This window comes from Anomaloglossus baeobatrachus, chromosome 3, assembly GCF_048569485.1.
Source record: "Anomaloglossus baeobatrachus isolate aAnoBae1 chromosome 3, aAnoBae1.hap1, whole genome shotgun sequence".
NCBI classification, from domain to species: domain Eukaryota; kingdom Metazoa; phylum Chordata; class Amphibia; order Anura; family Aromobatidae; genus Anomaloglossus; species Anomaloglossus baeobatrachus.
The window spans coordinates 457867500-457884591 of record NC_134355.1 but is presented as its reverse complement, the minus strand read 5'-3'; the positions used below and the strand labels follow the sequence as shown (position 1 = coordinate 457884591).

The following is a 17092-nucleotide window of genomic DNA, read 5'->3' as shown; positions in this document are numbered from 1 at the left end:
CCCTTACTAACACCAGCCTCTCTGTCCCCTACTAACACATAAGTTATGCCTCCCATTGAATTCAATGGTGTTTGGTTGTGTTCGGCAAATACTGGGAAAGTCGGTGAACACGAAGAGACCTGAACCGTGACAGGTTCGCTTATCTCTATTGGTGACTTACCGGCAGTTCCAGTGTTTCATGAAGCGCGCCAGAGGTCACAAATCAATACATATCTATGAGAATCTTGTTCTGGCTCTCATAGAATTGCATCAAGACCTTGTGATGTAACTTCACATTTCTACTCAGAAGTTACTGTCATAAGATGTCACCACGGGACTGAAGCAACATCGGTAAAGGGTGAAGACACAAGAAGGTGAGTATATAACAGGGGGCAGGGGCTTACAATTAAAGCACCACTCCAGCGCTGAAAAAAACCCTGCTGGAATGGTGCTTTAATTTTCTATTATTTAAAAAATAGCTGCATTATTCTCATAGTTTAAGGCTAAATTCAAATGTAGCGTTTTAATGCTTTTGGTCTACATGAAAAATGCAGACACTGGCTGTGAAAATCGGTATGTTTTTGATGTGGTTTTTGTGCACTTTCTCAGGCTACAGCGTCATGGAAATGTTTGGGCAACCCTGGTTTAAATTACTGTTATGTGAACAGTTAAGCAAGTTGAAGATGAAATAATCTCTAAAGGCCGCTTTACATGCAACGACATCGCTAACGAGATGTCGTTGGGGTCACGGAATTCGTGACGCACATCCAGCCTCGTTAGCGACATCGTTGCGTGTGAAACGCACGAACGGCCGTTAACGATCAAAATTACTTACCTTATTGTTACTCGTTGACACACTGTTCAATTCCCTAATATCGCTGCTGTTGCAGAACGCAGGTTGTTCGTCATTCCTGCGGCAGCACACATCGCTATCTGTGACACGGCAGGAACGAGGAACATCACCTTACCTGCGGCAGCCCGCAATAAGGAATGAAGAAGATGGGCAGGATGTTCATCCCGCTCATCTCCGCCCCTCCGCTTCTACTGGGCGGCCGCTTAGTGACATCGCTGTGATGCCGCACGAACCCCCTTAGAAAGGAGGAGGTTCGCCGGTCACAGCGACGTCGCTAGGCAGGTAAGTATGTATGACGGATGTAAGTGATGCTGTGCGCCACGGGCAGCGATTTGCCCGTGATGCACAACCGATCAGGGTGGGTACGCTCGCTAGCGATATCGATAGTGATATTGCAGTGTGTAACGTGCCTTTAAGGCATGAAGTTAAAGATTAAACATTTCCTTTGTATTTTAGGCAAAAAAATATATATTTTTTTTTTTATTTTTAAATTACCAAAAAAGGAAAAAGAGTCTATGCAAAAGTTTGTCCACCTTGAATGGTTAGTACCTGTTTCACAGAACTGGAGTACAATAATATGACAAAAAGTGTATCAATGGACTAGATTAAAACCTATCAATATGATACACATTATTAATAAAGAATTAATTTTATCGAAGTTCATTACAAATTTATTTTACATTATAAATTCATACTTTAGTTTTAGAGAAAAGGAATTCATAGCAGGATAAAGTGCATATAGTAAGAGTAGGCAAATAATATTATATAAATATTACATAAAAAAACTGGTCCTGGTAAAAAAAAAAGGCAGAATAAATAGATGAGGTGTGAAATGTCCCTAAAAAATGTCCGGATAGATACATTGAATAAATTCCGATGCAAAGGGCAGTTCACAAAAGAGATTGAGACAATATTTAGTAATTAAAATAAATGTAAGTCCAGAATAACAGGGCTGGTACTGAGAAATAATAAATTAAAGTGGCAGTGCAGTGCTGATGTAATATTGCTATATAGCAGATGAAGCCAGAAATAATGCTCTATATTGCTTCTATCCAAAGTGACATTGCTGGTAGTCATAGAACTTCTTAAAGTGACATTGCAAGGCAGAATACAATGCTGCTCTATAGTGTAGAGAATTAAACTAACAAAGACAGACCAAAGATGTTAACATGATAAGAAATATTTACATACCCAGGCACGAGTGTGCAGAAGTCACAAATATCACAGCTTGTAAATACTTTTTGTAGCCAGCCAAAAGTCTTGTAATTCTTGTTTGAGGGATTTTCATCCTTCCTTCCTTGGAAAGGTCTTCCAGTTCTGTAAGATTCCTGGGTCCTCTTGCATGCACTGCTCTTTTGAGGTCTAGCCACAGAATTTCAATGAAGATCAGATCAGTGAACTTTGAGAGCCTTTGAAAATCTTCAGCTTGCACCTTTTGAGGTAATCTATTGTGGATTTTGATGTGTGTTTAGCATCATTATCCTTTTGTAGAAGCCATCTTCTTTTCAACTTCAGCTTTTTTACACATGATGTTATGTTTGCACTTATGAATTTGTTGAAATTTCATTGAATCAATGTTTCCCTCTACCAGTGAAATGTTCCCCGTGGCAGCAATACAACCGCAAACCATGATTGATCCACCCCAATGCTTATTGGCTGGCAATATGTTCTTTATCATACATATCTTTGATCATTATGGCCAAAGAGTTCTATTTTAAACCCAACAGTCCACAGGACTTGTTTCCAAAATGCATCAGCTTGTATAGATGTTCTTTTGCATTTCACATGTTGAATTTTATGGTGAGGACACCGGAGAGTGTTTCTTCTGATGACTCTTCCATGAAGGCTATATTTGTGCAGGTGTCTCTGAACAGTAGAACAATGTACCACAACTCCAGAGTCTGCTATATCTCGTTGAAGATCTTTTGCAGTCAAACTCTCACAAAACTTTGCTTGGTCTTCCAGACCTTATCTTGACCTCCACTGTTAACTGCCATTTCTTAATTACATTTTGAACTGAGGAAAGGACAACTTTGAAAATGCTTTGCTACATTCTTATTGCCCTCCTGCATTGTGGATCTCCACCATTTTCATTTTCAGAGTGCAAGGCAGCTGCTTAGAAGAACGCTATCAAATTTGCATCACCTGGCCTTTCTCAACGATCATAGTGAACCTGCCATAACCCTAACAGGCTAATTAAGGTCAGAAACCTTGGTCAAAGTTATCTGAGCACACAAATCTCCAAAAGTGTCCAAACTGCCCATTTTCCTTTTTGTAATTTTTAAAATGTAAAAGATGAATATATAAATATATTTTTACTAAAAAACAATGGAAATGTGTCACCTTTAACTTTATGCCTTTAAGAGATCATTTCATCTTCAATGTGCTTAACTGTTCACAATGACAATAATTTTGGTCTGGGGTGTCCAAACTTTTGTATGCCATTGTATATTCTCACAATGAGGATTTGCTAATCTTTTGGTGATGCAGATTTTCTGCAGCATTTCTGCACCTATTATGCAAATTAGATTACTTACTTTTTTCATTGCATTTTTAAGTGTGTTTTTATCGTGTTTATAACGCTGGGGTCTTTTACTGACAAAGTTTATAATAAACTGTGTCAGGTGAACTGTATCAGTAAGGGGAAAAAAGAAAATATATTGTCATGGCTGTGTGCAGTGCTTGGTGCTATACTGTTTCTGCTTGTGACACTGATGTTATAGATGTATTTACATGTAACTGGAACAGCAGCAAAAAGGCAGCGCTGGACCTGGAGAGGGGAGAAATATAGAACTAGAGAATATCTTTTTTCTAATAATTACATACCTTCTGCACCTAGGCTGTTCAGCCACTTAGAGCCCTATGTTCGCTGCCAGTCCTAAGACATTATATAATAATTAGACATAAATATAATGGAAACACCAAAGGGCAGCCAAAAGCAGCACTCAGCTATCTCCGGTGCTCCAATAAGAATGAATGGAAGGGCAGTGCACAATATCGACAACTTCTCCATTCACAAAGGGTCTTCAGAGGTCCAGTTCTCAGCATTTTGTAAGTTACCCCCTATATCATGGGTAGGGAATACCTTCTAAACATGAGAAAACTCCTTTAACCTTTTCACAACCTTGGATGTACTGGTACCTGTTATTGCATTTTGCGCAAAATTTGTGGCAACCAAAAAGCGTAATTTTGGCGTTTGGAATTTTTTTGCCGCTACGCCGTTTACTGATCAGATTAATTGATTTATATTTTGACAGGTCGGACGTTTCTGAACGCGGCAATAGCAAATGTGTGTATATTTTTTATTTTTTTAACCCTTTAATTTTCAATGGGGCAAAAGGGGGGTGATTTGAACTTTTAGGTTTTTTTTTTTAATTTTTTTAAACTTTTTTTTTACTTTTTTTTAATTTTACTAGTACCCCTACGGGGCTACATGGATCAACAATCCGATCGCTCTGCCATATCTGCTGATCGCAGCTATACAGCTGTAAACAGCAGATATGCAAATTTTCTGCTTCACTTGGCTCCGGGCCGAGTGAAACCGAAAGTAATTCATGATAGCTGCAGGAGTCATCACATGACTGTGCTACCAAGACAACCCCCGAAAGTCACATGATCACGTCACGTGACTTCCGGTATGGGGCGGTAAGTAAATGTTTACTGCCGATGCCATTATAATGGCTCTGTCACATATTGACAGCGCCATTTAAGGGGTTAAACGGCATGAGCAGATAATGATTCTGCTCATGCCTAGCAGGCGCCGATTGCAGCATGCTGCCGACAGCAGAGAAAATAAGAAGCTTCAAACACTCACCAAAAACTAATTCCGGGAACACAACCTTAGGCCACATTCACATGTTGAGTATTTGGTCAGTATTTTATTTCATTATTTATAAGCCAAAACAAGGAGTGGGTGAAAAATGCAGAAGTGGTGCCTTGTTTCTATTATACTTTTTCTCTAATTGTTCCACTCCTGGTTTTGGCTTACAAATGCTGAGGTAAAAAATACTCAATGTGTGAATGTGGCCTTAACACCCAAGCGGGTGATTTTCCATTTTTACCCTTTTATTTTTATCTCCCAGTATCCCAAGAGCCATCATTTTTTTATTTTTCCATCAACATAGCCAGAGGGCTTGTTTTTTGGAAGAACAATAAGCACCATCTATTTTACCATGTGATGTGCTGAAACCCATGATCCTGTCACGGGTACACATAGTATGGTGTACTACCTTGTTGGCGCGTGTTGAATGCCACTGTCAGAGATTGACATTTAATTTGTTAACAGCCACAGGCAGATGTCAGCTATTCAAGGCACATGATGGCTAAATAGTCCGGCCATCATCTGCTGGGAAAGATGCTGGCTCGGCGTGTGAGCCCACATCAAAGTCAGAGAACCGGTATATGAAGTACTAGTACGTCATATGTCTGTAAGGGATTTACGGGGAAAAACTACAATAAAAATGATGACTAAATTAACAGGCTTGTTTTAAAAAAATCAAGTGAAAAAGGAAAAAAGCTAACCATGTAAATTAGACTTTAGCAATCTGTAAAATATTGTTTTTTCTGCACAAATAAAAATGCAGCATGTGACCAAGTCCTACAATTCAATTATATGTTTTACCACTAACCTTTAGATCTGTTTGACTTCAATATCCAATTTTACTTTTTTTTACTTTTTTTCTTTTTCATGCCTATTTTTACCTATAATCCTTCACAAATATTGTTAAAACATTAAAGCTTTTTTTTGGTTTAAAAAAGACCTACACCAGAACAGATATTAATAATCATATTTATTCACTTATATAGCTCCATTAATTCGATAGCGCTTTACATACATCAGCAACACTGTCCCCACAATCTAAGGTCCTGATCAGTATGTCTTTGGCGTGTGGGAAGTAACCTTAGATCCCCAAAACAAATCCACGCAAACACAGGGAGAACATAAAAACTCTTTGTAGGTGTTGCCCTTGGTGGGATGTGAACCTAGGACCCCAGTGTTGCAAAGCAACAGTGCTAACCTGTGATGAGCGAATGTATTTGTAACTATTCGCAGAATAGTACTGTACTCGAGCTATTCGTTATATAGCGAGTAATAGTGTATTCACCTCACTATATTTGGATGTCCGGCCCAGCCGTTTTGACGCCTGATTTGCGGGAAATAAACATGCTGGGGTTCTTAACCAATCATAGTAATGTCGCAGCCATCTTGGTGGTGGCGTTACTGTGATTGGCTGGCCGCTCAGCGTCATAGGGCCTATAAAAGACCTTCCGCTGCCATTTGGCGCATACTGCGTGTGGATCCTGCTTTGTATCAGTGTAGGGATAGAGCGTGCATCTCCTAGGGAGAGCGTAGGCCTCTTAATAATGCAAAAAGTCCTTTTCAGGGCTGCCTGCAGCATAGGTTAGTGTAGCATTCAGAGGGACAGATTTCCGAGTAGGGACAGTGTTTAAAGCAGTTTGTGTCACTACCTCCATCGTACCAACCAGAAACCAGAATACAATAGCTTTTTTAAGAGCTGATAGCACTGAACAAAATTATAGCAGCAGGGAGAGGAGAGATTGTGGATTACGTAGGGAATCGGGACCTGTTTCCACAATATTTAGGGGTTCACAGCCTGACTTGTGTCGTTTATCCACGTCAACCACAATCATACATTGCTATTGGCTTTTGCAAATAGTTACAAAGCAGTACTCTAATATTAACTGCTGCCTGATACAGTAAAGCACCATCCTGTTTCCACAATATTTAGAGTTTCACAGCCTGACTTGTGCCGTACGTCCACATCAGCCACATTCATACGTTACTAGTGGCTTTTGCAAATAGTTGCAAAGCAGTACACTAGTATTTACTGCTGCCTAATATAGTAAAGCACCATTCCTGTTCCCAAAATATTTAGGGCTTCACAGCCTAACTTGTGCCGTACGTCCACGTCAGCCACATTCATACGTTGCTAGTGGCCTTTGCAAGTACAAAGCAGGACTCTACCATTTTGTGCTGTCTGGTGCAAAGTACTCACTTGTACGTTCTCCACAATATTTTTGGGGTCAAAGATTTCTTGTCTTGGGCTATCAGCATCTGCAAATATCTCAGCAAAATCCAAAATGACAAAAAAGGCAGTTGTTAAGATTCAGGGACATGGACGTGGGCGTGGTATTGTCAGTGGTGGGCGGCAAGGCACTGAGTCTGTATCAGGTCAGAAGAAGCTTGATGCGTTTAGTATGTTTCTTGCCAAATTTCCCTTTATAAAACATAAACATATGTGGAAGCCAGGAGAGTGAGAGGAGATTCTGTCTTGGATTGCAGACAAGGTCTCCTCACATTTGTCAAGCAGCAACCAATCTTCCACGACCACACAGTCTACTGTGGATATAATGAAGGCTGGCCCATCTAAACCTCAACCTGGTCCTTTTTCCTCCCCCCTTCATCAGTCACAGGAGATATATGACCCCACTCTTGTCCACTCTGAGGATCTGTTTTGTACATGCCCTTTAGTTGGCTCTAGCCTCTCGCTGTGCAGCATGGAAGAGGGACATGAGAAGGTGGCGTGCATTGATGCACAAGAATTTGAGGACCTATGGCCAGAAGAAAGCTATTTTGAGGAACCTGATTTACTTTCTCCTAAGGTGGAGGCTGATGATAATGAGACACAATTGCCATCAGGTCAGCCGACAATCTCAAGTGGGAAGGAGGATGAGATGGAAGATGAGGTGGTTGATGATGAGTCCACTGATCCGACCTGGACCGTTGACATGCACAGCCAGCACAGCAACACAGAGGAAGATGTATATGTAGCACCAACACAGGCACCAAGGGGTAGTGGTTTGCCCACAGTGAGAACTGGGTCAGCTGTTCCCAAGAGCACCCCCACTATGGCCCATCTCAGGGCAAGGGTGGCATTCAGCCACTGTCTGGAATTTTTTTTTCTGAAAGTCCTTCAGAGAAAAACATTGTAATCTGTAACATCTGCCATACCAAGTTGAGCAGAGGCCAGGGCAAAGGCAACCTGAGCACCACCAGTATGTGGAATCACATGACAACCAAGCACCCCAGTAGGTGGGCAGAACACCAGGGTACCAAATTTGTGTCTGCGGGTCAAACCACTGCCATGTTGCCTCTGCTACGTCCTTCACAATCTGCTGTCCAGGAAGCAGGCATTCATACAACGTGCCCACCAGGTGCAATTACACATACGCAGCAAACATCAACCACATCCATTTCTTTGTCCCACCAAAGTGTCCAGTTGTCCATGCCTGAGATCTTGGAAATGAAGCATAAATACCCAGCCACATACCCACAGGCACAAAACCTAAACTTGTGGGAACACAGTCAGTGTTTCCGTGATCTCTTGGCTGTGGCTGCCCCACAATACAGTGTTCCAGGCCGCCACTTTTTTGCCCGTTGTGCCGTCCCCGCATTACACAAACAACTGTTAAACAATCTCAACTTTGCTCTGACCAACACCGTAACCGGGAAGGTCCACCTAACAACAGACACGTGGACAAGTTGTTGTAGACAAGGACGATACATATCTGTCACGGCTCACTTGGTGAACCTGGTGGAGACTGGGATAAACTCGCAAACTGTAACATCCCACATCCTACCCACACCAAGTATAGCGGGCCCAACTTCTACCAGCGTCTCCACCTCATCATATGCTGTTGGGGGAGACCTCCCGGTCTCTCAGGGTCACAGAGGTGGATTTCAAATCAGAACTGCGCAGATGTATATGAATCAGGAAAATGACCACACAGAGAAACGTGTCTCTATTTGGGAGAAGTGGATGCCTTCTGCCAGTGTATTCAAAAGCATAACATTTTATACAGCTTTTTGGACAGTCCTGTAAAACAACATTCCTTTAAGGCATTCAGGTGTGTCTGGGAAGAGAGGAAAGTCTATTCAAGAATATTGCTTAATCATGAGTCTAACCGGTTTTCCAAGACTGGAAGAAGACATTGAAGAATGTCACTTTACTTATTTATGAGACTGCAAACTCATTACTTAGCCCTAAGCATAGTTGGTTTACGTTTACAATCCTTGCAACATTTCATTCAGGTATATGTAAAAAGCAATACATAAAACATAGAAAATACAGATTAATCTTATTATAATATAATATCATACTGGACAAACGATTCATAGCCTAGGCCTTCACAATGCCACTTCTAGTCTCCCCTCCTCGGCCCCCTCCTGCTCCTTATTCTCTGCTAAATTACTCTCGCCATCATTGCCAAGCTGGGAGCTGTGCAGCAGCGCAACATGCTCTGCTGAAGCTGATCTGTTTAGATCACATACCACACACTGCAGCAGAGCTGTGGCAAGGTATAAAAGAGCAGACCAATCAGTGGCTGTTCCCGCTGCACCTCCAACATGGCCTGGTCGTTTGTGACAATGGGTGTATCCTGGTGGCAGCTTTAAAGGTTGGCAAGCTGGTACACATGCCATGCATGGATAACATGCTGAACCTAGTTGTTCAGAAATTTATGAAAACATACCCTAACTTGCTGTACCTATTTTAGAAGGTGTGCCAAATTAGTGCCCATTTCCACCATTCCTCTACCACTTTTGCTTGTCTTACAGCGCTGCAAAAGCGCTTTAATTTGCCAAGTCACTGACTCATGTATGATCTGCCCATGCTGGAACCCTACATTCTATATGTTAACAAAGATTACTGAGCAGCAGAGGGCAGTAGCTGAATGCCAGTTCCAACATGCCCGTCAGACTGAGAGTCAGCCATCACACATAACAACTGATGAGTGGGTGTTGATCACTGACATTTGTGAGGTTCTTGAAAACTTTGAGTACTGCACCAAGCTCGTGAGCGGTGATCAGGCTATTATCAGCTTAATCATCCCACTGTTGTGTCTGTTGAAACAATCCCTGCATAATCTCAAAGAGGAAGCTTTGAGTGCCCTTCATGTGGCTATGGAGCCAGATTTCCCCATGGGTGATACTACCCAGCCCAGCCAATATTCTGAGGCAACATTGGGTGATGGTGAGGAGGATGAGGAGGAAGAAGACTTTTTTTCTGTGATAGCTAGGGGACTCCCAATGCTACACAGGGGACTCTCAACCCCAGCTTCATGTCTGTCCAGCATGGATGGGCTGGAGAGGAGGAGGTGAGTCAGCGTGATGAGAGGATGTCTATTGATTCTTCTGGTGAGGACACAGAACCTTTGCCTGTTTGCAGCTTGGCCTACATGGCACAGTTCATGTGTAAATGTCTGTGGCAAGACCCTCACATGATACACATTTTATCCAACAACCTTTACTGGTTGGCCTCCCTTCTGGACCCACTGTACAAGGAGATAGTTTCTTCTCTCTTTTTGGAGTCACCAAGGGTTGCACAATGAAATCCTTCAAGAGGGTCATTTTAGATCACTTGATGAAAACATCACCCTCAGAAAATGCTGGCGGCAGAGTTACTGGCTCTAATCAACACCATGGATTAATGGGGAGAGACATCAATACCAGGTCCAACCCAGGGTAGGGGGAAAATGTGCGCAAACTGGGCCCTTTTCAATAAACCAGGACATCAGCAAGGGCTATCTGTTATGAACCAGTAACCGTGGAAGATTTGCAAAAAGCTCCCATTGGTGAAAAAACACCAAGAAACAGGAGTAGTTGGAACCTGGGCTGATAACAATCCCCTGACTATCAGACCACACTAGAAGTAGCCGTGGAGCGTTCCCAAAAAACCTAGACGCCACGTCACAGACTGAGAAACTAGCTACACCCTACAGAATGAAATGAGGAAATCTACCCTGCCTCAGAGCAGTCCTCAAAGGAGTAAAAAGACCCCCACATACAATGATTACGGTGATATAGGAAAACACAATACTCAGATAGGAAAAATAGATTTAGCAAAGGCGAGGCCCAACTAACTTGATACAAAGAAAAGGAAAGGAACTGATTGTGGTCAGTGCAAAATCTCTATAGAAAAAGTACCAAACTCCTGATAGTAAAAGTGGCCCTGGATGTCATACGACCTCACCCCCACTATATCAGGTACTCATGTAAATAATAGGAGAACAAAATACCAAAAGAACACAAAATACAGGAGAGCAAATAATCAAATCAGACAGGGATAAAAATCCCTTTTTCCTGCAGGAGAGCCAGCACAGGGGAAATCCCCATGCTCACAACACAACTGAAACAAAACTTCACCTTCAAGAAAACAGATACACAGCAAAATAAGGAAAAACAACACCCTAAGGTGTAAACCAGAAAGCAAGGCAAAAACTGAAACTTATCTGCAGAAATCTTGCTCAGGGATACAGGCAAGGACAAATCTCCAGGCCAGGAACAGAGGCTGAGGAAAATACAATTATAACCGGCGTCCGCAGGGCAGAAAGTGCTCTCCTATATAGACCAGACTTGTTTGCAATAGGACTTCCCCAATTCCCAATTAACGCCGACACCTTTCTGAATCACAGGCTCAGATTCAACTCCACTACCATTCCTGGCCACCAGAGGCAGCTCCAAAACAGCACCCACATGACGACATTCACAACAGATATCTGTGCCTGTAACAATGCCAAGGAAGGAGAACTTGCACAACATGGTCAAGGAGTACTTAAGTAACCATACCTGCGTCCTTTCTGATGCTTCAGTTCCCTTTAATTATTAGGTGTCCAAGCTGAACACATGGCCTGACCTCTCCTTATACGCCTTGGAGGCGCTGGCCTGCCCAGATGCTAGTGTGCTGTCAGAGCGTGTTTTCAGTTCTGCTGGGGCAATCATCACTGATAGGCGCTCACGCCTCTTTACATAAAATGCAGACAGACTAAAGGTGGCATCACACGTGACAATATATCGTGCAATCGCATGAGCGATCGCACCCGCCCACGTCGTTTGTGCGTCACGGGAAATTCGTTGCCCGTGGCGCACAATGTCGTTAATCCCCTTCACATTTACTTACCTCCCTAACGTCGCTGTGGACGGCGAACATCCTCTTCCTGGAGGGGGAGGGACGTTCGGCGTCACAGCGACGTCACACAGCGGCCTCCCAATAGAAGCGGAGGGGAGGAGATGAGTGGGACGTAACATCCCGCCCACCTCCTTCCTTCCATATTGCCGGCAGCCGCAGTTAAGCTGTGTTCATTGTTCTCGGGGTTTCACACGTAGCAATGTGTGCTGCCTCGGGAACGACGAACAACGGGCACGCAGAAGGAGGAACGACATTATGAAAATGAACAACATGTCATCGAGCAATGATAAGGTATTTTTGCTCGCTAACAGTCGTTCAGAGGTGTCACACGCTATGACATCTCTAACAATACCGGATTTTGCGTCAAAAATTCCGTGACCCCGGCGATGTATCGTTAGATATATCGTAGCGTGTGACGGGGCCTTTACTCTGATTAAATTCAACAAGGACTGGATTTCTCCACAGTTTGAGAGCAAGCCAAACTAAATTCCCCCAAATTGTTCATTTTGGCAACTGCTGTTAACGTCCATCCCTTGCCATATAAAGCCATTTCTTTCCTGCATCAACCATGATTCAGGCCATAGGAATAATATGTGTAAACATAAACACTATGTACATTGTGCAGTGGCGGAAAAACCAGGACAGTACTTCTACTCCAGCCTAACTACTATTTGTCTTTGGAGGCCCTTGTGATGGGGACTTCCTGCATCAACCATGACTCAGGCCATAGAGCTAATTTTGTAAACAATGCATATCTGTGTGACAACCACATCATTTCCGTTCTGTATACAGTCCGTTTTACAACCATGTGCGGACCGTAAAAAAACCGAAAGGAGGGTTACATACAAAATCTAGAAAGATAGATAGCTGGATAGATAGATAGCTTGATGAATAGATAGATAGATAGATAGAATGTCTCACTCCCCTGCATTTTGTAATCTTGCACCTTTTAGTGCTTTTCATGTAGCAGTAAAGGGTGCTTAGCTTTGTATTTAGCCAAAAAAATAAATAAAGAATTTAAAAAAAATTATGAAGAAACCCCCCTATTTTTTGTAGCCAGCTAGGCTAAAGTATACGGCTGCAGCTTGCAGACCACAGCTGGCAGCTTCACCTTGATTGGTAATTCAAAACAGAGGCACCCCATGCTGTTATTTTAAAGTAAATAAATAATTGAAAACAAAAAACTTGGGGTCTAACCCAAATTGGATCACCAGCCAAGGTAAAGCAGACAACTTTGGTCTGGTATTCTCAGACTAGGGAGTCCATGACTATTGGACCCTCCCAAGCCTAAAAATAGTAAGCTGCAGCCGACCCAGAAGTGGCACATCCATTAGATGCACCAATCCTCGCACTTCGCCCTAGCTCATCCCGTTGCCCTGCTGCGGTGGCAAATGGGGTAATATATGGGGTTGATACCAGCTGTGTAATGTCACCTAGCTTCAAGCCCTGGCATTTGTGATGTCACAGCATCTATCAGATACCTGACATCATTATCAGATACCTGACGTCACTAACCCAGTCAGTAAGAAAAAAAAATAGACAACAAAAAAAAATTTAATTTGAAAACATACCTCCCAAAACATTCCCTCTTTCACCAATTTATTGAAAAGAATAACAAATCCGGGTCCGGCGTAATCCAATAAGGGGGTCCCACGATGATGCATACAATACTCACTGTCCCAGTGAATAAAGAACAGAATGTTCCCCATTGGCTGGGAGAGCAGTGCAGTGACCTGAGCTAACATCATTAGGCCAGGCCAGGTCACTGCAGGGAATAACGAGCACCGACGTAATGAACTCGTGAGGTTAGCGCTTGTCACTGAGTTCCATGGTCACCGGTTTCTCACCTGAGGTGTCCAGTGAGCCCATGACATCACCGCTAGTCACAGTCACAGGCCGCCGTCCACGAGACTTGATGTGAGAATGCGGTGTCATGGAAGTCAGTGACGAGCGCTGACGTCGAGCGTTGATGTCTCGAGTTCAACGGAGATCATCACAGCTGGTAATGATCTGAGCTAAACTCCTGATGTCGGTACTCGTCATCCCGCAGCTGCTTGCACACTGCTATGTGAGTCACTGCAGGGCTGGCCAGGGCAGTGCGACATACACTGCAGGGGCACCGATAGACTGAACCCACACGGAAGTTCTTCCGTATGGCTTCAGGGGATCCCAGAAACCATATGTGAGTCAGAAAAGTATGCAGGCATATTCTTCAGGCTCTCTCCATTCAATTTCATTACTTTCCAATCCATTTCAGCTTTTTCCTCAGGCCCCCAGACCACTTTGTTGGGTCCAGCAGAAAGTTACTTGCATTTCCAATTGACTTGCTTTGTACTCATTTTTCAGAACAAATACTTCAATATGACAAAGTACTCGTTTCGAGTATAGCGATTACGCATATTACGGTACTCACTCATCTCTAGTACTAACCACTCATCCACTTATTCACTTAATGCCACACTCCTCTGGGTTGGTCCCCACCAGTTCTGCAATAATGATGTCCTGTCTATCAGTCACCTAACCTTTGTATTCTATGATAGCAATAACTTTAAGGGTTATTTTCCATCGCCAACATATCTGTTGTACAACATTAAAGAGATTGTCAGGGGCAGTTCAGGAAGTGAATAACTTGGATAATGTTGTGTCTACACATACTTTCTGGTACCCGTGCACAATTGGCAGGATTTTCCTGCCCTATTGATTAGAATAGGACACATGCACCATACCTGCTGATCATGCACATCTCCTGGCGGGTGTGTGTAGACTTGACAACATTGGCACTGCTCCCCTGATGCATAAATGAGCTCTGGAAAAGCCTTTTACTGTTGGTCAAGATGTGGGTAACAACAGTGGGACCTGCATCTTTTAAACATTTATGTCATATTCTGTTGCTACATCATGTATCTTAAAAATAGGACAACACCTTTAGAAAAAGGCAGAGTCCTAATATTAATATTTGTACGGTGTCACTGACCTCCCAATATGAAGATGCATAATGTGGATCCAAGGACCCAGCACTCATGGTTCTACAACAAGACTGAAGAGCTTCTTAAAAATAATGAACTTTTATTTACAGGTTCTTCAATGTGGAGGTAGATTCACCCATCATTCTGCCCACTTTCATGCCTTGCTAGGGTTTGTGCCCACAATCAGGGTTTGCAGCATTTTTGACTCAGAGTGTTTTCACTGTGTCCAAAACGCTGCATTGTACAGTAGAAGCACAGTAGATGTGATTTATAGAAAACCCTTGCCCATTGTGCTTCTTTTCTCTGCAGTGTAAACAGACATGTGGCACAGCTTTCCGAGCCGCAGCATGTCAAATTATGCTGCAGGGAGAACACAACGTCCGCAGTGGACCCTGATTGTTGGCTCGAGCTGCTGCGTTGAGCACTCGTGGCCACGCAGTAGAGGACACGCTGCATCCAGGACGCACTGATCGTGTGCATCCACCCTGAGTTACTCAGCATACACAATATAAAACAGTATGGTAATGAAAGAAACTACTGCTATATACATCACTTCATGAACAAGGCATAGAAGGCTATATCCATTCCACTGTCTTACACCTTGACAGCCAGTTGCTGGTTGGAATCTCCTGATGATAGCCCTTGAATTTTACTAAGGGGTGCTTCACACATAGCGAGATCGCTACCGAAATCGCTGCTACGGCACGGTTTTGGTGACGCAACAGTGACCTCATTAGCGATCTCGCTGTGTGTGACACTGAGCAGCAATCTGGCCCCTGCTGCGAGATCGCTGCTCGTTACACACAGCCCTGGTTCGTTTTCTTCAAAGCCGCTCTCCCGCTGTGACACACAGATCGCTGTGTGTGACAGCGAGAGAGTGACGAAATGAAGCGAGCAGGGAGCAGGAGCCGGCATCTGGCAGCTGTGGTAAGCTTTAACCAGGGTAAACATCGGGTAACCAAGGTGGTTACCCAATATTTACCTTAGTTACCAGCCTCCGCAGCTCTCACGCTGCCTGTGCTGCCGGCTCCGGCTCTCTGCACATGTAGCTGCAGTACACATCGGGTTAATTAACCCGATGTGTACTGTAGCTAGGAGAGCAAGGAGCCAGCGCTAAGCAGTGTGCGCGGCTCCCTGCTCTCGCGGTTATGATCGCTGCTTCAGCTGCTGTGTTTGACAGCTAAGCAGCGATCATAACAGCGACTTACAAGGTCGCTGTTACGTCACAGAAAATGGTGACGTAACAGCGACCTCGTTGTCGCTGTCGCTTAGTGTGAACCAGCCCTTAGTTCAGAAGAAAAGAATTTGACTTAGCACACCTGAAGGCAAACTCTTCGTTGTGAAACCTTTATGAAGAAAGTAAATAATTACAACACATGAAACTAATCCTTATGTTTGATCTATGATTAGTTAATTCTTGAACGAATAACAAGTCAATGAAGTTGAAACACTTATCACACTGTCTATATAACTTTTACAGTTCAAATTTGAATTGTGCGTAGTGTGACGTATGTTAGAGGGCACAGGCTCAAAAAGGCTAGTTCGGACAAACTTGGCCAAAGCACCTCGGTCTGACAGATTACAGAGGAACTACGACTTTCAACTTTTAACCCATGTACAAGGAACTGCTCTTACAATGTGGTCCACTGGACTGCTTCCATGGAAGGACTGACATCCGAAGAAGAGAATCAGAGACAGCATGGTTTGCCAAGAAGTGTCAAAGAAGACAAGAGGTCACATCAGGGACAAAATCATAAAGCAAACGGGTAGTCAAATATCAAGCCCATTTAATTTCAAAGAACGGGAATAATAAAGACACACCACAGTAGCTCCCAAAAGAGGTCTATACCAAGACAACAGAGCGTATGGCTGGCAGTGGGAACTGATTCTCAGGGGCTTAAATAGTGATCAGCCCCACCCAGTGCTGACAGCAGGAAAAACACATTCTAACAGAATTTGGTCCCATGGCTTCTGGACTGGCCAAAGTCACAAATCACATGAATAAAACAATGATATGGAATAGCCACTTTGCGTCAACCAATAAGCAAAGCAAAAGTAGAGGGGACAGCCATGTAGGTCATAAGTATCATCCGAGAAACAGAGAGCGTTGTATAACTATCACAGAATTATTACTAGAGTGTTGCTTTATTTTGTTATTGAATATTGTAATGAGAATATGAGATTATTTTATCACAACTTTTTTTTTTATTCCAGGATGAAAGAAAAAAATACACTAGAAAGAAAGTGCGCTGGATTATCCTGGACAGTTTCAAAGATGCCCTTTTATGTGACTCCCCATACTCTGTCATGTCTGATGAAAACTCCACAGTGAATAGAGCAATAAGGAGGCCAGATGTTAAAGTAAG

At 43.1% G+C, this 17092-nt stretch overlaps 1 protein-coding gene across 1 annotated transcript in view; it reads left to right on the top strand.

Moving 5' to 3' along the window:
- LOC142296643 (putative cation-transporting ATPase 13A4) overlaps positions 1–17092 on the top strand; it is a 192950-nt gene that overhangs the window by 22717 nt on the left and 153141 nt on the right. The window contains exon 3 of the mRNA XM_075340496.1: positions 16941–17087. Within this exon, the coding sequence (XP_075196611.1) occupies positions 16941–17087 (147 nt within the window). The remainder of the gene's footprint in view (positions 1–16940; positions 17088–17092) is intronic.